Raw genomic sequence first — 17,452 nt, 5'->3', positions numbered from 1 at the left:
CAGGTTAAACAAAGCAGTAGCCCCTCCTCGATTTACCAGTGTTAGTAGGCAGGCAGGGCTTGCTGTCACAGGTGTGTTCTTCTGATGCCCGGGGACATGTAGCCGGTGTGGGTTAGGAGTGTGTGCCTCTCCGATGAGGAGGGATGGAGTCCTGGATGCCCTTGGTCAGAGCATTTCTTGGCTCTCTTTTCAGGCTGTTCAGCAAGGGACCATCAAGTGCAATTTTTCTGGTGTTGCTTTAGGTGACTCCTGGATCTCCCCTGTGGGTAAGCATGAAGTTTTTAAGTATCTCCCTTTTCTTTTCTTTCTTTCTTTTTTTTTTTAAAAAGATCTATTTATTTGTTTATTTTATGTATGAGTACACTGTAGCTGTACAGATGGTTGAGAGCCTTCATGTGGTTGTTGGGAATGGGATTTTTTTAGGATCTCTGCTCACTCCAGTCAACCCTGCTCACTCAGCCCCTGTTCGCTCTGGCCCAAAGATCTATTTATTATTATAAATAGGTATACTGTAGCTGTCTTCAGACGCACCGGAAGAGGGCGTCAGATATCATTACGTGTGGTTGTGAGCAACCATGTGGTTCTGGGATTTGAACTCTGGACCTTTGGAAGAGCAGTTAGTGCTCTTACCCGCTGAGCAGGTCTCCCTAGCCCCGTATCTCTCTTTTCTAACCCTGACCCTTTCTGTGACTTTGGACTCTGACTGACTGTGTGGCTTTCCCGGGGAAATATGAAAGTCCCCGAGTACCAACAGACTGAAGGATTCCATCCAAGTCCTGCTTGCTGGGCCCAGGTGTGTGTATATGAGTGTTACTTACAAGATCCTGGGTGACTCTTGTAGACCTGGCCACTGAAAAGTCCCTTGCTAGCCAGGCAGTGCCGGCCCACGCCTTTAATCCCAGCACTTGGGAAGCAGAGGCAGGCAGATTTCTGAGTTCGAGGCCAGCCTGGTCTACTGAGTGAGTTTCGGGACAGCCAGGGCTATACAGAGAAATCCTGTCTGGAAAAAAAAAAAAAGTCCCATGCTTACCAATTTAAAAAAAAATTTTTTTTTTTGGAGACAGGGTCTCTCAACGTAGCCCTGGCTATCCTGTAACTAACTCACTAGGTAAACCAGCTTGGCCTTAAACTCACAAGAGATCCTGCTGCCTCTGAAGTGCTGGGATTAAAGAACTGCTCCACCACACTCAGCCCAGGCAATGTTTAAAAATGAATGTTGATGATGTTAGTGATTACAGAGAGAGCAAATGAGCATGTGCGTTAGTGAGGGAGTGTCATCGTACATAAGTAGAGGTCAGGGGACAACTTGGTGGGGTTGATTCTTTTTTTCTACATTTATGCGGGATCTGAGAGTTTAAGCCATCCTGCTGGGCCCTCCAGGTAATATCTAACCTCATATATTTTAATATTTCTAAGATTATGTATAGTGGGGCAGGGGATAGTGGGCTTGGAATCTAAAGGAAGTGACTTGTCAAGGTCTTGGTTTTTTGTTTTGTTTTGTTTTTTGTTGTTGTTTTGTTTTTGGTTTTTCGAGGCAGGGTTTCTCTGTGTAGCCCTGGCTGTCCTGGAACTGACTCTGTAGACCAGGCTGGCCTCGAACTCAGAAATCTGCCTGCCTCTACCTCTCAAGTGCTGGGATTAAAGGCATGTGCCACCACTGCCCCGCAACTTGACAAGGTCTTAATGGTCTCTTTTCCTCCCTAGATTCCTCTATTATGGACCTAGCTATCTGCTGTATAGTTCAGTTTATTTTGTTTCCTTAACAACAGTTAAAGGTCTCATGTAAATCACCACAGTCACTGTGCTCTGCGTTGGTGGCCCTGTCAAGTCAGAGAGAAACAACCATCCCTCAAGGCTATAATGTTCAGATAAAAGAGGACACTAGGCTGGAGAGCTGGCTCAGTGGTTAAGAGCACTGTTTGCTCTAACAGAGGTCCTGAGTTCAATTCCCAGCAACCACATGGTGGCTCATAACCATCTGTAATGGGATCCGATGCCCTCTTCTGGTGTGTCTGAAGACAAAGACAGTATACTCACCTATATAAAATAAATAAATACGTCTTTAAAAAAAAAAAAAAAAAAAAAGAGGAAGACAGCAGAGGTTTCTGGTTTCTTGGAGAAGCCATCACAGAAAGCATCCAGTCACCCCAAGAGCATCCAAGAGACATGGGAATGAAAGATCTTTGCCATAGCTTCTGCCATCAGGCTGAGACCTCTAAAGAGATTTTCCCAGCAAAGGAATCAAAGTTTACAGCAGGAGATGCTCCGGACACTCCTGTGGATGGTGAAATACATCCCCACACAGTGTGAGTGGCCTCATAAAGAGCCCCAATTCTGTATGAGTCAGCACAGGGTGGACCGCTCCACCACCTCCCCCTACTCCCCAGCATCCTGATACTGGAAGAGCATGTGCAGTGAACTTTCCATCTGTGGTGGTTGGTGGTGGTGGTTGTAAGGCAAGGTTGGCATCGGGTCTTGCAACTCTGAGGTCTACACTTTTGTAATCCTTTGGGAACACAGACAGGAGTGGCCTATCTTGCACATAATCAGGGAGGGTGTGGCTTCAAGCATCGCTGATATGATCACCTTGGCTAGGTTAACTCTCTTGGGTTCTCTCAACCTCAACACCATAGCCATTTGAAGTAGTATAGGTTGTTGTAGTTGGGAACTGTCCTGAGTATTAAGGACTTAAAAAGGTTTTGTCATGTATGTGTTGGGGGCAGGGGAGCAATATGTGCCTGATGTATGTGTGTAGTGTATTACTGCATGTATACAAGTGCATGTGCCCATGCATGCATGCATAAGCCAGAAGAGAACATCTTTTTCAATCACTTTATCTACCTTATGTCTTTCAAAAACTTCTTTTGAGATTTATTTATTTTCTTTCGTGTATATGGGTGTTTGGCTACATGTATGTCTAGGCACCATATGCATACAATGTCCGTAGGGGCCAGAAGGCCTCAGTCCTCTGTGCTGTGAGCACCTGATCTGGGTGCTAGGAATCAAACTTGGTTGGAAAAAGCAGCAAGAACTTTTAATTACTCAGTTACCACTTCCTTACCCCCACACTATTTATTTATTTATTTATTTATTTATTTATTTATTTATTTATTTTAAGATTTATTTATTATTAATGAGTACACTGTAGCTGTCTTCAGACCACGAGAAGAGGGCATCAGATTTCATTACGAGTAATTGTGAGCCACCATGTATGTGTTTGCTGGGGTTTGAACTTACAACCTTCAGAAGAACAGTCGGTACTCTTACCCGCTGAGCCCTCTCACCAGCCCCTATTTATTTATTTTTAAGATTTATTATGTATACATCATTCTGCCTGCATGTATGCCTGTAGGTCAGAAGAGAGCACCAGATCTCATTATAGATGGTTATGAGCCATCATGTGGTTGTTGGGATTTGAACTCAGGACCTCTGGAAGAACAGCCAGTGCTCTTAACCACTGAGCCATCTCTCTAACCCAACTATCTTTCTTTCTTTTTTAAGATTGATTTATTTATTTTATGTATATGAGTGTTCTATCTACATGTACACCTGCATGCCAGATTGGGCATCAGATCCCAATCCAGATGGTTGTGAGCCATTATGTGGTTGCTGGAAATTGAACTCAGGACCTCTGGATGAGCTGCCAAGCCATGTTTCTAGTTCCTACAACATTATTATTTTTTTAAGATTTTTTAAAATTTATTTTATGTCTTTGAGTACACCATTACTGTCCTCCACCAGACACACCAGGAGGGGGCAACAGATTCCATTGCTGTGGTTGTAAACAACCTTATGGCTGCTGGGAATGGAACTCAGGACCTTGGGAAGAGCAGTCTGTTAGAGCTCTTAAAAAATGGGGGGGAGGACCCCATACTCCGGGCTCGGGAACGGCAACCCCAAACACCACCAAGACATGGACTTGATGCAATCAGCAAGAGGCTTTTTATTCCAGCTAGCTGGGGCGAGACTCATATCCCACCCAGGCATAGAGGAGTCTGGCACCAAGCAAAAATTTAAACAGGTTTTTATACCCACACAGTTGCTAGGAAAAGGGGGAAACTAAGGCAGGGGAAAGTACGGGGTAGTCTCTGATTGGCGCTGGCTTGTGCTAGGGTTCAGAAGCAGGTTAGCCACCTGGCAATTGTTTGCTACCTCATTTTTCTTTTTTCCTGCCAGGCCGCTCCGGTCTCTAAGCTCTGGGGGCTGGTCTCCCATTCTTCTATGTCCTGGGAGCTGGTCTCCCATTCTTCTATGTCCTGGGAGCTGGTCTCCCATTCTTCTATGTCCTGGGAGCTGGTTTCTCATTTTTCTAAGTCCTGGGAGCTGGTCTCCCATTCTTCTATGTCCTGGGAGCTAGTCTCCCATTGAGTTCAACTAACTGCTAAGTTCCCACAGTTCAGTTTGAAAATTTTAACCTCGCAGTCAGTGCTCTTAACCACTGAGTCATCTCTCCAGCCCCAACAGCATTCTTTCTTTCTTTTTTTGATTTTTCCAGACAGGGTTTCTCTGTATAGCCCTGGCTATCCTGGAACTCACTCTGTAGACCAGGCTGGCCTTGAACTCAGAAATCCGCCTGTCTCTGCCTCCCAAGTGCTGGGATTAAAGGCGTGCACCACCACCGCCTGGCTACATTATTTCTTAAAATAGGGTATCTCCCTAATCCTGGAACTACGTTGGTAGCCAGTAAACCCAACAGTTCCTGTCTCTTCCCCCTACAGTGCTGGCATTATAGGCACACACAACCAAGCCTGACTTTGTATGTGGGTTTGGGGATTTGAACTCAGATTCTCATGCTTGTGAGGCAAGCACTCTTTACATTTTTTTTTAAGATTTATTTATTTATTATATGTAAGTAAGCTGTAGCTATCTTCAGACACCCCAGACGAGGGCATCAGATCTTGTTACAGATGGTTGTGAGCCATCATATGATTGCTTGGATTTGAACTCAGGACCTTTGGAAGAACAGCCCAAGGCAGGCACTCTTACCTGCTGAGCTATTACACCAACCCTCATGTTTGGATATTTGTCTGTAGCATCCTCATCCTCTGATCATGAGATGCCAGTAGGTTCATTCAATATAACAAGAAATGTCCCTTTAATCCCAGCACTTGGGAGGCAGAGGCAGGTGGATTTCTGAGTTCGAGGACAGCCTGGTCTACAGAGTGAGTTCCAGGACAGCCAAGGCTATACAGAGAAACCCTATCTCAACACCCCTCCCCCCCAAAAAATAAAACAAAAAAACAAGAAATGTCTTCAGATGTTCTTTGGGGGACTAAATGGCTCCTAGTTGGAGGGTTCTAAGCAGCGGAGTGACGCTCTGAAATGTGCACGGTCCATGTAGGTCCTTGATGTTTTTTTGGCACGTTCCAGTAGCTTGTATCTTAACCTAGTGGGGATATAGTAGTGGTAGCTGTAGAGCTGCCCCAAAAAGTTCACAGCTTACTATGTTCCCTGCCCTCCACCCCCATGTGTGTGTGTCTCTTTTTTGAGACAGTGTTTTTTCCTGTGTAGGCCCAGCCATCTTGGAATTCACTCTATAGACCAGGCTGGCCTGAGACTCAGAGATCCCACCTTCCTCTGTCTCCCAAGTGTGGGGATTAAAGGCCTGGCCCTGTTACCTTACTGTCTTACTCATTTTGAAGTCCCTTGGAGCTGTTTGCTTCTCTTAGCACCTTTAGTTAGTGTCCCATTGTGTAGAGTTTGCAGAGTACAAATGAGCTGATTGGCTGGTAACCACAGACACAGGAGTTAGAATCACTAACTCCTATGGTATAGTAAAAGGAGCAAATGTCTTCGCCCTGGAGGAGCAAATAGATTGCAGAGGCAGTGAGGGTGGGGAAATCTTTGATGACTCAGGAACCTAGAAGGCTGCAGAGACAAGCAAGCCGCGGACTGCCTGTGTGGTATGTCAGGTGCGTCTCTGCCCAGGACATCCTGCTTGGCAGAATGAAATCAGGTCAACATGCCACTGGACCTCAGGATTGGCAGGAAGGACTCCAGCCACCGAGATGTCAACCATTCCTGCTTGGATACTAGGGACCTCTGGAGTATTTCCCCTCAAAGTCACTGGGTTTCTTGCTCCCATCCCTTTGTGCTTTGAAGGGAAGCCGTTGTGTGGTAGTCTTTTGGAAAGAAAGACATAGCTAATTTGTATCCATCTGATTTTCGTTAGATTCTGTGCTGTCCTGGGGACCTTACCTGTATAGTATGGTAAGTAGGGTGGGTCCTGCTCTCTGCAGCCTCCCTGGCAAACAGCCTCCACTGACTTCTCAGGGCTCTGGTCTCCTTTGGTCTCCCAGGAGAGTGTGTTAGTTACCATTATTGCTGTGAGGTGACAGCAATTGAAGGGCAGAAGGATTTGTTTTGACTTGCAGTTTTGAGAGGGTGTGGTCGGAGGCAGCAGGGATGGGAGGCGGCTTGCTTGTGTCTGGGTGGAACTGGCCGAGAGAGGAATGATGGCCTTCATGGGGCATTCCTTCCCCCTTTAGATTTAGTTTGAGACCCTAGTCAATGGTTGTCCATAGGCACACCCAGAGTCGGGCCTTACTGATGCCCTAGGGATTTTTTTTGAAAAATGCGTGGGTGTGGGTGTGGGTGTGGGTGTGTGGGTGTGTTGTTGTTGTTGTTGTTGTTGTTACTGGGAATTGAATCTTCACACATGCAAAGCAAGTACTGCCAACTGAGCTTAGCTTCAGGTGCTGTCATGTCCTGGGCTCGTCCGGTCTTTTTTATTTTTTTTTTAAAGATTTATTTATTTATATATGTAAGCACACTGTAGCTGTCTTCAGACACTCCAGAAGAGGGCATCAGATCTCATTACAGATGATTGTGAGCCACCATGTGGTTGCTGGGCTTCTCCGCTCTTAAGGCAGGATCTCACATGTCCTGTTACTTCTTGTCTACTCTACCAATTGAGCTACATTCCCAGCCCCCAAGCCTGTGTAGACCAGGATGACCTAAAACTCACCAAGATCCACCTGCCAATTCCATTCTGTCTCCATTCCAGCCCAATACACAGTCTTGAATTCTTTTGTTCTGATACAACCTTTCAGATAGCCCTCCCCCAAAGCTAAAAGGTTGTGGTAAAACTTCCCGGGCCTACTCTCTTGATTCATTTAACGGTGCTCTCTGCTTCTCCCATCAATAAGTATGTGAGCTGGGACTGGGGCTAGAATGTGGTGGTCAGACACTACCTAGAATGCACAAGGTCCTAGGTTCAATCCCCAGCACCTCTCTGAGACTTCTGACAACACTCTTCTTAGGTGAGCTCCCATTTCCACGCCCCCTCCCCTCAGGAGCTGCAGTGGTACCAGGTCCTCACTCCCTAAGGAGTGGGGCTTTTTGTCCTCTGTTTTATCTTCTAGTCTCTCCTTGATAATAAAGGCTTGGCTGAGGTGTCCGACATCGCGGAGCAAGTTCTCAGTGCTGTAAACAAGGGCTTCTACAAGGAGGCCACTCAGCTGTGGGGGAAAGCAGAAATGATCATTGAAAAGGTAAGGGGCTGTCCTGGGACTACTCTCGAGACATGGCTTTTTCCCAGGGTTGCAGGTAGGGTGGGTGAATGGATGCATGGACGTTGTGAGGATTGGACCTATCCTGACTCTCCCACAAATTTAGAACTGCTTATATGCTGAATGGATAAACCTGTAGGGCCTCAACAATGACATAGTGGCTCTTTATACGGTCACAAAGCCTCCAGCGCTTGAAAGACCTACTTGTCCCTGATTGAATGTTTGGATTCTGTAAGAAAGACTGGTGGCCCAGCGAAGGAGTGCATGAGTATAATCTCCCAGCACTTAGGAGGTAGAGTCAAGAGGATCAGAAGTTCAAGGGCACTTTAGCTACATGGTAAGTTTAAGGTCAGCGTAAGCTACATAAGACCCTGATTCCAAAACAAAAACAACAACAAAAATCCAACAGACAAAAAAATACAGCCCAGTGGCTTAGTATGCTAGTGTACATCTGTAACCTAGCACTGAAAAGAAGCAGCAGGATCAGGAGTTCCAGTTATCTCTGCTAGATAGCATGTTTGAGGCCCAGGAGATAACATCTCAAAACACCAGAGATAAGGGACAGCCTTGCTCTGGGGTACGTGTATTTCAAAGACAATATGTTTTCTTACCAGGATCCTTGTCAAGTAACATTCTTTCCTGAAAGGGAAGGAAAGATTAAGATGGCCAGAGCATCATCCATCACCCCTGGGTCCCTGTACCTTGACACACAGGCCCTTGGGTTCCAGCGGTGCTGGGGTTCCCACCAGCTGTGTGCTTCAGGCACATGGGAGGCCACAGCTGTTGTCTAAGCCTTCAGAGAGGCTCTTTACTAGTCCAGTAAATGTATAAGCTCAAGGTCGACCTTGGAAAGCCAAGTACTTTTCTGTTTTGCAACTTTGGTAGACAGGGAAAGAAACCATCCAAATGCGCTCTTGATTTCAGAACACGGATGGGGTAAACTTCTATAACATCTTAACTAAAAGCACCCCTGAGAACGCTATGGAATCGAGCCTCGAGTTTCTCCGGAGCCCCTTAGGTGAGTGGACCTTGCTGCTGTTGGTCCCTAGCCCAGCCTCTCTTCAGGAGGACCTGTCCTGTCACCAGCATGCCATTTATGTAACAGGATATTCACCTCTTTTAAGTGTGGCTTGTAGTGGCCTTAAGTATATTCACAAAGTTGCACAGTCATCACCACGATCTAGTTTTAGAATATTCCCGTCACCCCGAGAAGATCCCACACATCTGCTTCCCACTCACTCCCAGCCCGAGGCAATCATCTTTCTGGTTCTCCATTTGGCTTTTCTTAACATTCTATATAAATGGAATCCTACAGTAGCTTTTGCTTATTTTTTTTTTTTTTGGTTTTTCATGACAGGATATCTCCATGTAGCCCTGGCTGTCCTGGTACTGACTCTGTAGATCAATCAGGCTGGCCTCAAACTACAGAGATCTGCCTGCCTCTGCCTCTAAGATTAAAGGTGTTCACCACTATCACTACCTGGCCCTTTGTTTTTTGTTGTTGTTGTTGCTTAGCATACTTAAACACTTGATCTTAGCCAAAGGGGCCAGGAAGCAATGGAAACCGATGCCTTCTGGTGTGAGAGGGCTTGGAGTGATACCCAGGACCTGGCGCACTCTGAGCACCTGCTCAGCCATTGAGCCGCAGGACAGAGGAAGGGTTTCTGTTCGCTGAAGTACAGTGTCAGGTCCCTGCAGGGCTGACTCTAGTGGTCTCTCGGGTGACCCAGCCTGGCTTTGATTGTAAAATGCCTGAAACCCTCCCCCCAGTAAGTAAAAAGAAAACAAAACACACATAAAACCTGCTGAATGCCTCTGGATTCTTCTCAGCTGACTTTGTTCTGAGTAATCCCAGTGACCCTAAAGTTCCCAGAATGCAGTTATCAAAACTAACAGATCTCCTTTCAACCTGCTTCTGGCCTCCTTCCTCCTCTCCATGGATCAAAGTGACACTTTCTCCTTTTCCAGGAAAGAGCCTCTCTCCACTGTGCAGTCTCCCCCGGCAGCTTGGGGAAAATCTCTGTGGGGTTCTTTCTCTTATTTTGGTTTTTCGAGACAGGGCTTTTCTGTATTGCCCTGGCTGTCCTGGAACTCACTCTGTAGACCAGGCTGGCCTCGAACTCAGAAATCCTCCTGCCTCTGCCTCCTAAGTGCTGGGATTAAAGGCATGGGCCACCACTTCCCAGCCTCCGTGGGGTTCTGATCTAGCTAGCCCTTTGACCCTCTGTTTGCTTTTAGCTCATCTCAGTCAGCGCCACGTGAGACACCTACAAGGAGACGCCTTAAGTCAACTCATGAATGGCCTCATCAAAAAGAAGCTCAAAATTATCCCTGAGGATATCTCCTGGGGAGGTACGAAAGTATGCTACTCAAGTGCCATTTGTAAGGGGGATGTGTGCAGATTCAGGGCCCTTAATCCGTAGGATGGGTTTCCTCCGTAATGTTGGTCCATTATAAGTAAATGATCTTACCGTCTGCAGCAGGTGTAGAATCAGCGACATGGCAGAAGTGATTCAGAATAAGGAGCTGGCAGAGAAGTGGGTGGGGGGAGACGTGGCATGTGATTTGTTGAAGGAATGGGTGCATGGGGACTATTACACCCTTTACCTTTGTAACTCATTGAGAAAATAAGAGTGGAGCCTGGTAGTACTTGCCTGGAAATCTCAGTACTGAGGAAGCTAATACAGGAGCATCACAAGTTTGAGGTCAACCTGAGCAACTTAGCAAAACAGTGTCTTCTAAAAAACAAAATAAAAGAATTGCTGGGGAGATGCTTGGTGGTTAAGGGTGCTTGCCATCAAGCCTAATGACCTAAGCTCAGTCTCTGGGACTCACATGCCAGAAGGAGGGAAGTGACTCCCTTAAGTTATCCATCCTCCGGCCTCTGCATGTACGCCATGGCATGTATCTGTCTCCACCAACACTCTCCCACCCCCCCCCCATCAGTAAATAAATAGAGGTTTTTTTTGTTTTTTTAAAGATTTATTTATTATATGTAAGTACACTGTAGCTGTCTTCAGACACCCCAGAAGAGAGCATCAGATCTCATTATAGATGGTTGTGAGCCATCATGTGGTTGCTGGTATTTGAACTCATGACCTTTGGAAGAGCAGTCGGCACTCTTACCCACTGAGCCATCTTTCCAGCCCAAGAAGTTTTAAAATTATAATTTAAGAAAAGGTTACCTGTAAGGCCACAGCTGGCCACATAATGAGATTTCTAGCCAAAGGTCCTTTGTAGGACATCAGATAGTCCATGTGCATGGGCTGGTGTTTTGGTTTTGTTGGTTTTGGTTTTTTTGTTATTCTTGTTGTTTTCGAGACAGGGTTTCTCTGTGTAGCCTTGGCTGTCCTGGAACTCACTCTGTAGACCAGGCTGGCCTCAGAAATCCACCTGCCTTTGCCTCCCAAGTGCTGGGATTAAAGGCGTGCGCCACCACCACCCAGCTGTGCCTAGGCTGGTTTTGGCCAGTTCCCATGCTGGCCTTTCAAACATGCTGGTGCTACGTATGGTTTGCCATGTGTGTTCTGCTCTGAAGGTCACCATGTGGAAATACTTGAGTCTTTGGAGACCAGGTCCAGATAGAAACCTTGGATAAATCCCTGCTCAGTCCCATGGGGACCTTTGAACGAGCAGAGTAGCATTTGTTTGGTTTATGTCCAAGATACCCCAGGACTACCAGGTCAAGGAGGCCCTTTCTCCCATGTTGCTGCTGGGGGCTATGTTTTGACCTTGGTCTTGACTTCACTGGGAGGTCATGGGTTACTCGATCACAGTCTGCATTGTAGTGGGTTGGCCTGGTGCCGCTGGTATTGCAATGCCAGTCCTGGTTCCTCAAGACCTGGTTGCCCCATAGAGGAGAGAGTCTGCAGGTAGACCTAGGTGACCTAATGCTATGCGACCTTGCCCCTAAGTTATTTCCGATTGGTAAATAAAGATGCCAACAGCTAATAGCTGAGCAGAAGAGACATGGGTGGGATTTAGGGTTCCAGGGCCTGAGGGGGGGGTTTGAAGGAGAACCACGAGAAGTAAAGGAAGGTAAGGTGGAGGAGAAGCCACCATGGGTTAAGTGAGTCATGAAAACGTGGTCCTGAGGGTTGACCAGTTGGAGCTAAGAGGAGCCCAGATGAAATGTAGTAAGTAATAACTCGGGATTATCAATAGGGAAGTAGATAGCGTAGAGAGTAGATATCAGCCCAGCTCTTGTGCTAATTGAGGTTTATTATAAATATAAAGGTTGTATGTGTTTTTTATCCAGGAAATAAATGGTCACAGGTGGGATAGAAGCCCCAGATTAGGATTTAAAATGTCTACAACACTTTAAGCTTATCCCTGACTAGCATACAAATCAGTGAGACTCAAACTATGTTTATTTTACTTGGCTTTGACGCTTATTGGGGGGTAACCCATAATCTACTCTTCTAACCGGTGGCCTGGCCACCTCCCCAATGGTGTATCCCAGGTACTTGCTGGGGTTTTTCCTGGCCAAAAGTGCTCATTGTCAATCTCCCTTCATGGCAGCTTCCTCCTCTTTCTGGTCTCTCCAAAGCCACCTACCTCTAATCCCTCCTGTAAATTTTATTTAACCAATGGAATTTTGGGGGTTTTTGGGGTTTTGGTTTGTTTTTTGTTTGTTTGTTTGTTTTGTAATTTTAAAAAAATATTTATGTATATATCTGAGTACACTGTAGCTGTCTTCAGACACACCAGAAGAGGGCATCAGATCCCATTACAGATGGTTGTGAGCCACCATGTGGTTGCTGGGAATTAACTCAGGTGCTTCTGGAAGAGCAGTCAGTGTTCTTAACTGTTGAGCGGTCTCTCCAGCCCTAAGCAATACTTTTAAATTGAGAAACAAGGTTTGCACAACAAAAGTTTGTAAACATGAGCGGTCCCTCCTTGGCCTAGACCTTCTGGTATATAGAATTTAGCATTACAGTATATCACACTCAGACCAAAGTGACGCGACGTTGCCCACTTGTGATGCTGACAGCCAATAGCTGGGCAGATATCTACCCTCTATGCTATTAGCATCTACTTTCCTATCAATAACCCCGAGTTATTACTTACTATGTTTCACCTGGGCTGCTCTTAACCCCAGCTGGCCAGCCCTCAGGGCAGCTTTTTTATAACTCACCTAACCCATGGTGGCTTCTCCATTTACCTTCTTCTCTTGTCCAGGTTCAGAACAAGGGACATGGCCTTGGTACCACTCAGCACTCTGGCCCAAAGCACGGTTTATTCCCAAGTAGAGCAGCTAAAAGCTCTCTGGGCCTCTGCCTCTCTCTTTTCCTTCTGCGGATTTTAGCTCCTCATCGCATGTGGCAGGTACCCTCAACACAAGCTCCCAAAGAGGCAGTGTGCACTATTTTTATTTCCTTCTTGCTGGCCAGTTGGTCCCTCTGTGGAGCACCTGCCAATCAGCATTGCTTCCTAGGTGTGGGGGTGAGTTTAGCTACACCTACTTGGCTCCTGGCAGGTCGAATGTACCCATCTGCCCATGAGCTATCAGAATTCTTAAATGAAAGACTCTTGAGTGAGCGCCAGCCAGTTAGTTTTAATGTGCCTCAAAGGCTGGGCAATTCTAATCCTCTGCCCAGCTAGCATACATTTCCCTCCAGTATTTTCTGACTCCTAAACCTTCCCCTTCTACCCCAGGTCCAATTGGAGAAGTGGCCAGTAGTTGTTGGTCTCTTATTGATTGATCAAAAACCAGTTGGGGACAAGAACCTTCAGAGTTTGGACACGCAGATTCCAGAATTTGGGGGCTGAATCAATTCAAAGCAATAGAACCAATCTCCAACACCTAGGGACTTTTAGGAATGATAGTTTAGAGCCCTTGGGCTGAAAGAGACTTTTTTTTTTTAAAGATTTATTTATTTATTATATGTAAGTACACTGTAGCTGTCTTCAGACACTCCAGTAGAGGGCGTCAGATCTTGTTATGGATGGTTGTGAGCCACCATGTGGTTGCTGGGTATTGAACTCAGGACCTTTAGGAAGAACAGTCGATGCTCTTAACCACTGAGCCATCTCTCCAGTCCTGAAAGAGAATTCCAACCTGCTACCTCTTTCTCCTTCCCCTTTTGTAGCCCAGGCATCTTACGTCTTCATAAGCATGGAAGGGGACTTCATGAAGCCTGCCATCGACGTTGTGGATAAGTTGCTGGCAGCTGGAGTTAATGTGACTGTGTACAATGGACAACTGGATCTCATTGTGGACACCATGGGTAGGAACCAACTCTGAGAGACACATGGAAGCAATCATGGGTCAAGCTGAAAAGAAATGGCCTTGGCTGCATTAGCCTTGGGATTGGTGGACTTAGTGCCGGAAAGAATACCATTTCCTGCTACATCCACCCACTCCTGACTTTGACACTTGAGTGAATTCTGGGTCTTTCCAATTCTGGCGTACTTGGGTATGTTAAAAGAATAAATATCTACCCCACCTCTGGCCAAAGTCTTCCTGGCTCTTGGTCAGATACACTACTTAATTAAGGGAAGGTTTATTTTTGTGGTGTTACAGAAGATGTTAACACACTCACTTCTACAGCTCTGTTTCCAAGGCCCTAGGAGAACTGGATCTAAGGAGCTCTGTAGGCTCTCAGGCAATATCCCATGCCTATTACTATAGCTACTGAAGCTGAGACAGTATGATGACAATCACAAAGCAACAGAGCGAGTTCAAGGCAAGCCTGGGACACTTAAAATTTAACAAGACAGTCTTTAAAAAAAAAAAAAGCCAGTTTCACAGCTCTGGGATTTCTCATTTAGCCCAAGTATTGGTGGGAATCTTTTAGGAAGGGAGTAGGTGCCCAGGCCCCACCAAGAACTGCTTGTGACAAGATCCCAGTGAGTGTGGTGCACATGACAGTTGGGAAGCACTGTTTGAAGACCTCTGACCTCCACCAAGCCCTCGATACTAACCCTAATCCTTGGGCCCTCTCCTTAGGTCAGGAGTCCTGGATTCAGAAGCTGAAGTGGCCACAGCTGTCCAAATTCAATGAGCTAAAATGGAAGGCCCTGTACACTGATCCTAAGTCTTCAGAAACATCTGCGTTCGTCAAGTCCTATGAGAACCTAGCCTTCTACTGGATCCTAAAGGCGGGTCACATGGTAAGTGACCTGCCTTCTATCGTAGATTTAAGGATGATGCTGTGTGGGGAGCCACAGTGTATCACATACATGTCCACTGCACATGGATTGGCCTTCAAAGAAGAGCTTCATGCTTGGAAGTATTTGGAGTTCTCCCATTCTCTCTCTCTCTCTCTCTCTCTCTCTCTCTCTCTCTCTCTCTCTCTCTGTGTGTGTGTGTGTGTATGCGCGCTCAATCACACTTACTTGTCTTGCATTCTTCCATATATTTGGAGGAGGTCTGGGTTGAAGAAGGTGTGATCTTCCTCTATCACTTGGCCACTTTGTCTGTTTGTAGGCAGGGTTTTACCACCTAGCCTTGGCTAGCCTGGAACATATTTATTTAGGGGTAACCTGACATAGATCACAAAGAGATCCACCTGCCTGTGTCTGCAGGGATAAAAGGCACATGTCACCACACCTGGCTTGATTTTTACTTATTTTAAAGGTTTGTTTGTTTGTTGTGTGTCAGTCTTTTGCCTGCATATCTATGTGTATGTTTGTGTGAAGATGTAGGATCCCCTAAAACTGGAGTTACAGACAGTTGTAAGCCACCAAGTGGTGCTGGGAATTGAACCGGATCCTCTGGAATCACAGCTAAAGCTCTTAACTGCTGCACCATCTCCATCAAACTTAATTGTTTTTGAAACAGGGTCTCACCAAATTTGGAGCTCACCAGTTGAGCTAGGCTGGCTGGCCAATGAGCTGGGCTCTGCCTGTCTCTGCTTCCCCAGCACTGAGATTACAGGCATGTACTGCCCTGACTGGCTTCTACAGGTGCTAGGAGTCTGAACTCCAATTTCCAAGTTTTTCCGGAGTACTTTCCAGGGGAGCACTTTACCAACTGACTCACCTCCCTGGTCCAGCAGTTCTCAACTTGTGAGTCGAGACCTCTCTTTGGGGGGGGGGGTGAATAACAGGTATTCTGCATATCAGATATTCATATTACAATTCATAACAGTAGCAACATTACAGAAATAGCAATAAAATAATTTTCTTTTAAGATTTATTTATTTATCTTATGTATATGAGTACACTGTAGCACTGTCTTCAGACACACCAGAAGTGGGCGTCAGATCTTATTACGGATGGTTGTGAGCCACCATGTGGTTGCTGGAAATTGAACTCAGGACCCTTGGAAGAGTAGTCAGTGCTCTTAACCTCTGAGCCATCTCACCAGCCAGCAATAAAATAATTTTATGGTTGGGGACCGCCCCAACAGGAGGAACTATATTAAAGGGTCACATCCCTAGTAAGCTTGAGAACCACTCCCCTAGCCCATGTTTTGAGTTTTTTTTAATGAGATTCTACTATGGGTTTGAGCATTGCTGACCCAAAAGTCCAAAATCCAAACCTTTTTTAACATTCCTGTGACTGCAAAGAGAAAATCTCTTGCTAGATCTCTTGTTGTCTGTCATGGACCAGACACAATGTGCTTAAAAACATTGAATAAAATTACCTTCGTCCCATGAGGGCGAGTGACAGTCATCTTGGGTCCAGCCTCAAACACTCTGGTGTCATGAGCTTCATTTAAGGGTTACTCAGCCTGTGTTAGTGCTCCTTTAAGACTTAACATAGGAGCTTGAGAGATGGCTCAGTGGTTAAGAGCACTGACTGCTCTTCCAGATGTCCTGAGTTCAATTCCCAACAACCACATGGTGGCTCACAACCATCTGTAATGGGATCTTTTTTTTTTTTTTGTGGTTTTTCGAGACAGGGTTTCTCTGTATAGCCCTGGCTGTCCTGGAACTCACTCTGTAGATCAGGCTGGCCTCGAACTCGGAAATCCACCTGCCTCTGCCTCCCAAGTGCTGGGATTAAAGGCCTGCGCCATAACTGCCCACCTCAAAGTCAAACATTTACTAGTAGTGAATAATAAATTTATTTAAAGACAATTTTGGTATACAAATAATTGTACTCTTTATTAGAGACTAAAGTAAATTTTCATAGTAATGAGATTCATTTACATATTTTTTTTTTTTTTCGATTTTTTTGAGACAGGGTTTCTCCGTGTAGCCCTGGCTGTCCTGGAACTCACCTTATAGACCAGGCTGGCCTCGAACTCAGAAATATGCCTGCCTCTGCCTCCCAAGTGCTAAGATTAAAGGCGTGTGCCACCACCGCCCAGCCATTTACCTATATTTTTATATAAAAAATACATTTTGGCTGAATATTTGGTACTCCAGGACAAAGAGGCTCTTCAGTATTTTTCAGAGTTTACCTCTTTTTAGTTTTGTAAGGTTTATTTTCTTTTTCTTTTTTTTTTCGAGACAGAGTTTCTCTGTATAGTACATGTAGTCCTGGCTGTTCTGGAACTCACTCTGTAGATCAGGCTGTGTTTGTTGTTTTGTTTTGAGTGTCTTACTATGTAACCCTGGCTAGCCTGAAACCTAGTATGTAGACTAGGCTGGCCTCAGACTCAGAGATCTTTCTGCCTCTGCTGCCTGATTCCTGGAATTAAAATGCTGAGCCACTACATCCAGCCAGTTTTTAATGTGTATTAGTGTGTGTGTGTGCACATACAAGTATGTAGGTGCACATGTTCGGGAGGGTACATGTGTGTATATATACAAGCAGCGTCTACAGGTGTGTAGAGGCCAGAGGATAACGTTACCCTCAGAATGCTGCCAGCCTCTTTTGAGACACAGGCTCTTCTTGGCCTTCAAGCTTATCAGTTAGGCAAGGCTGGCTGGCCATCGGACTCGGATCCTCCTCTTGGCCTTCGAGTGCTAGGATTGAAAGTACAAAGCATCACATCAGCATTTTCTTTCTTTCTTCTTTTTTTCCCCAGGATAGGTTTTCCTTGT

At 45.7% G+C, this 17,452-nt stretch overlaps 1 protein-coding gene across 1 annotated transcript in view; it reads left to right on the top strand.

Annotated features, from left to right (window-relative positions):
* The window catches only part of Scpep1 (serine carboxypeptidase 1), a 34,275-nt gene that overhangs the window by 14,833 nt on the left and 1,990 nt on the right, over window positions 1–17,452 (top strand). Inside the window, exons 6-12 of the mRNA XM_031352390.1 lie at window positions 194–266; window positions 6,173–6,210; window positions 7,365–7,493; window positions 8,436–8,529; window positions 9,750–9,863; window positions 13,604–13,741; window positions 14,464–14,627. Coding sequence (XP_031208250.1) covers window positions 194–266; window positions 6,173–6,210; window positions 7,365–7,493; window positions 8,436–8,529; window positions 9,750–9,863; window positions 13,604–13,741; window positions 14,464–14,627 — 750 coding nt within the window. The remainder of the gene's footprint in view (window positions 1–193; window positions 267–6,172; window positions 6,211–7,364; window positions 7,494–8,435; window positions 8,530–9,749; window positions 9,864–13,603; window positions 13,742–14,463; window positions 14,628–17,452) is intronic.

The sequence above is a fragment of the Mastomys coucha genome, unplaced genomic scaffold (assembly GCF_008632895.1).
Source record: "Mastomys coucha isolate ucsf_1 unplaced genomic scaffold, UCSF_Mcou_1 pScaffold5, whole genome shotgun sequence".
NCBI lineage: Eukaryota > Metazoa > Chordata > Mammalia > Rodentia > Muridae > Mastomys > Mastomys coucha.
The sequence above is the reverse complement of the archived record's forward strand: the minus strand, read 5'-3'. Positions and strand labels throughout refer to the sequence as shown.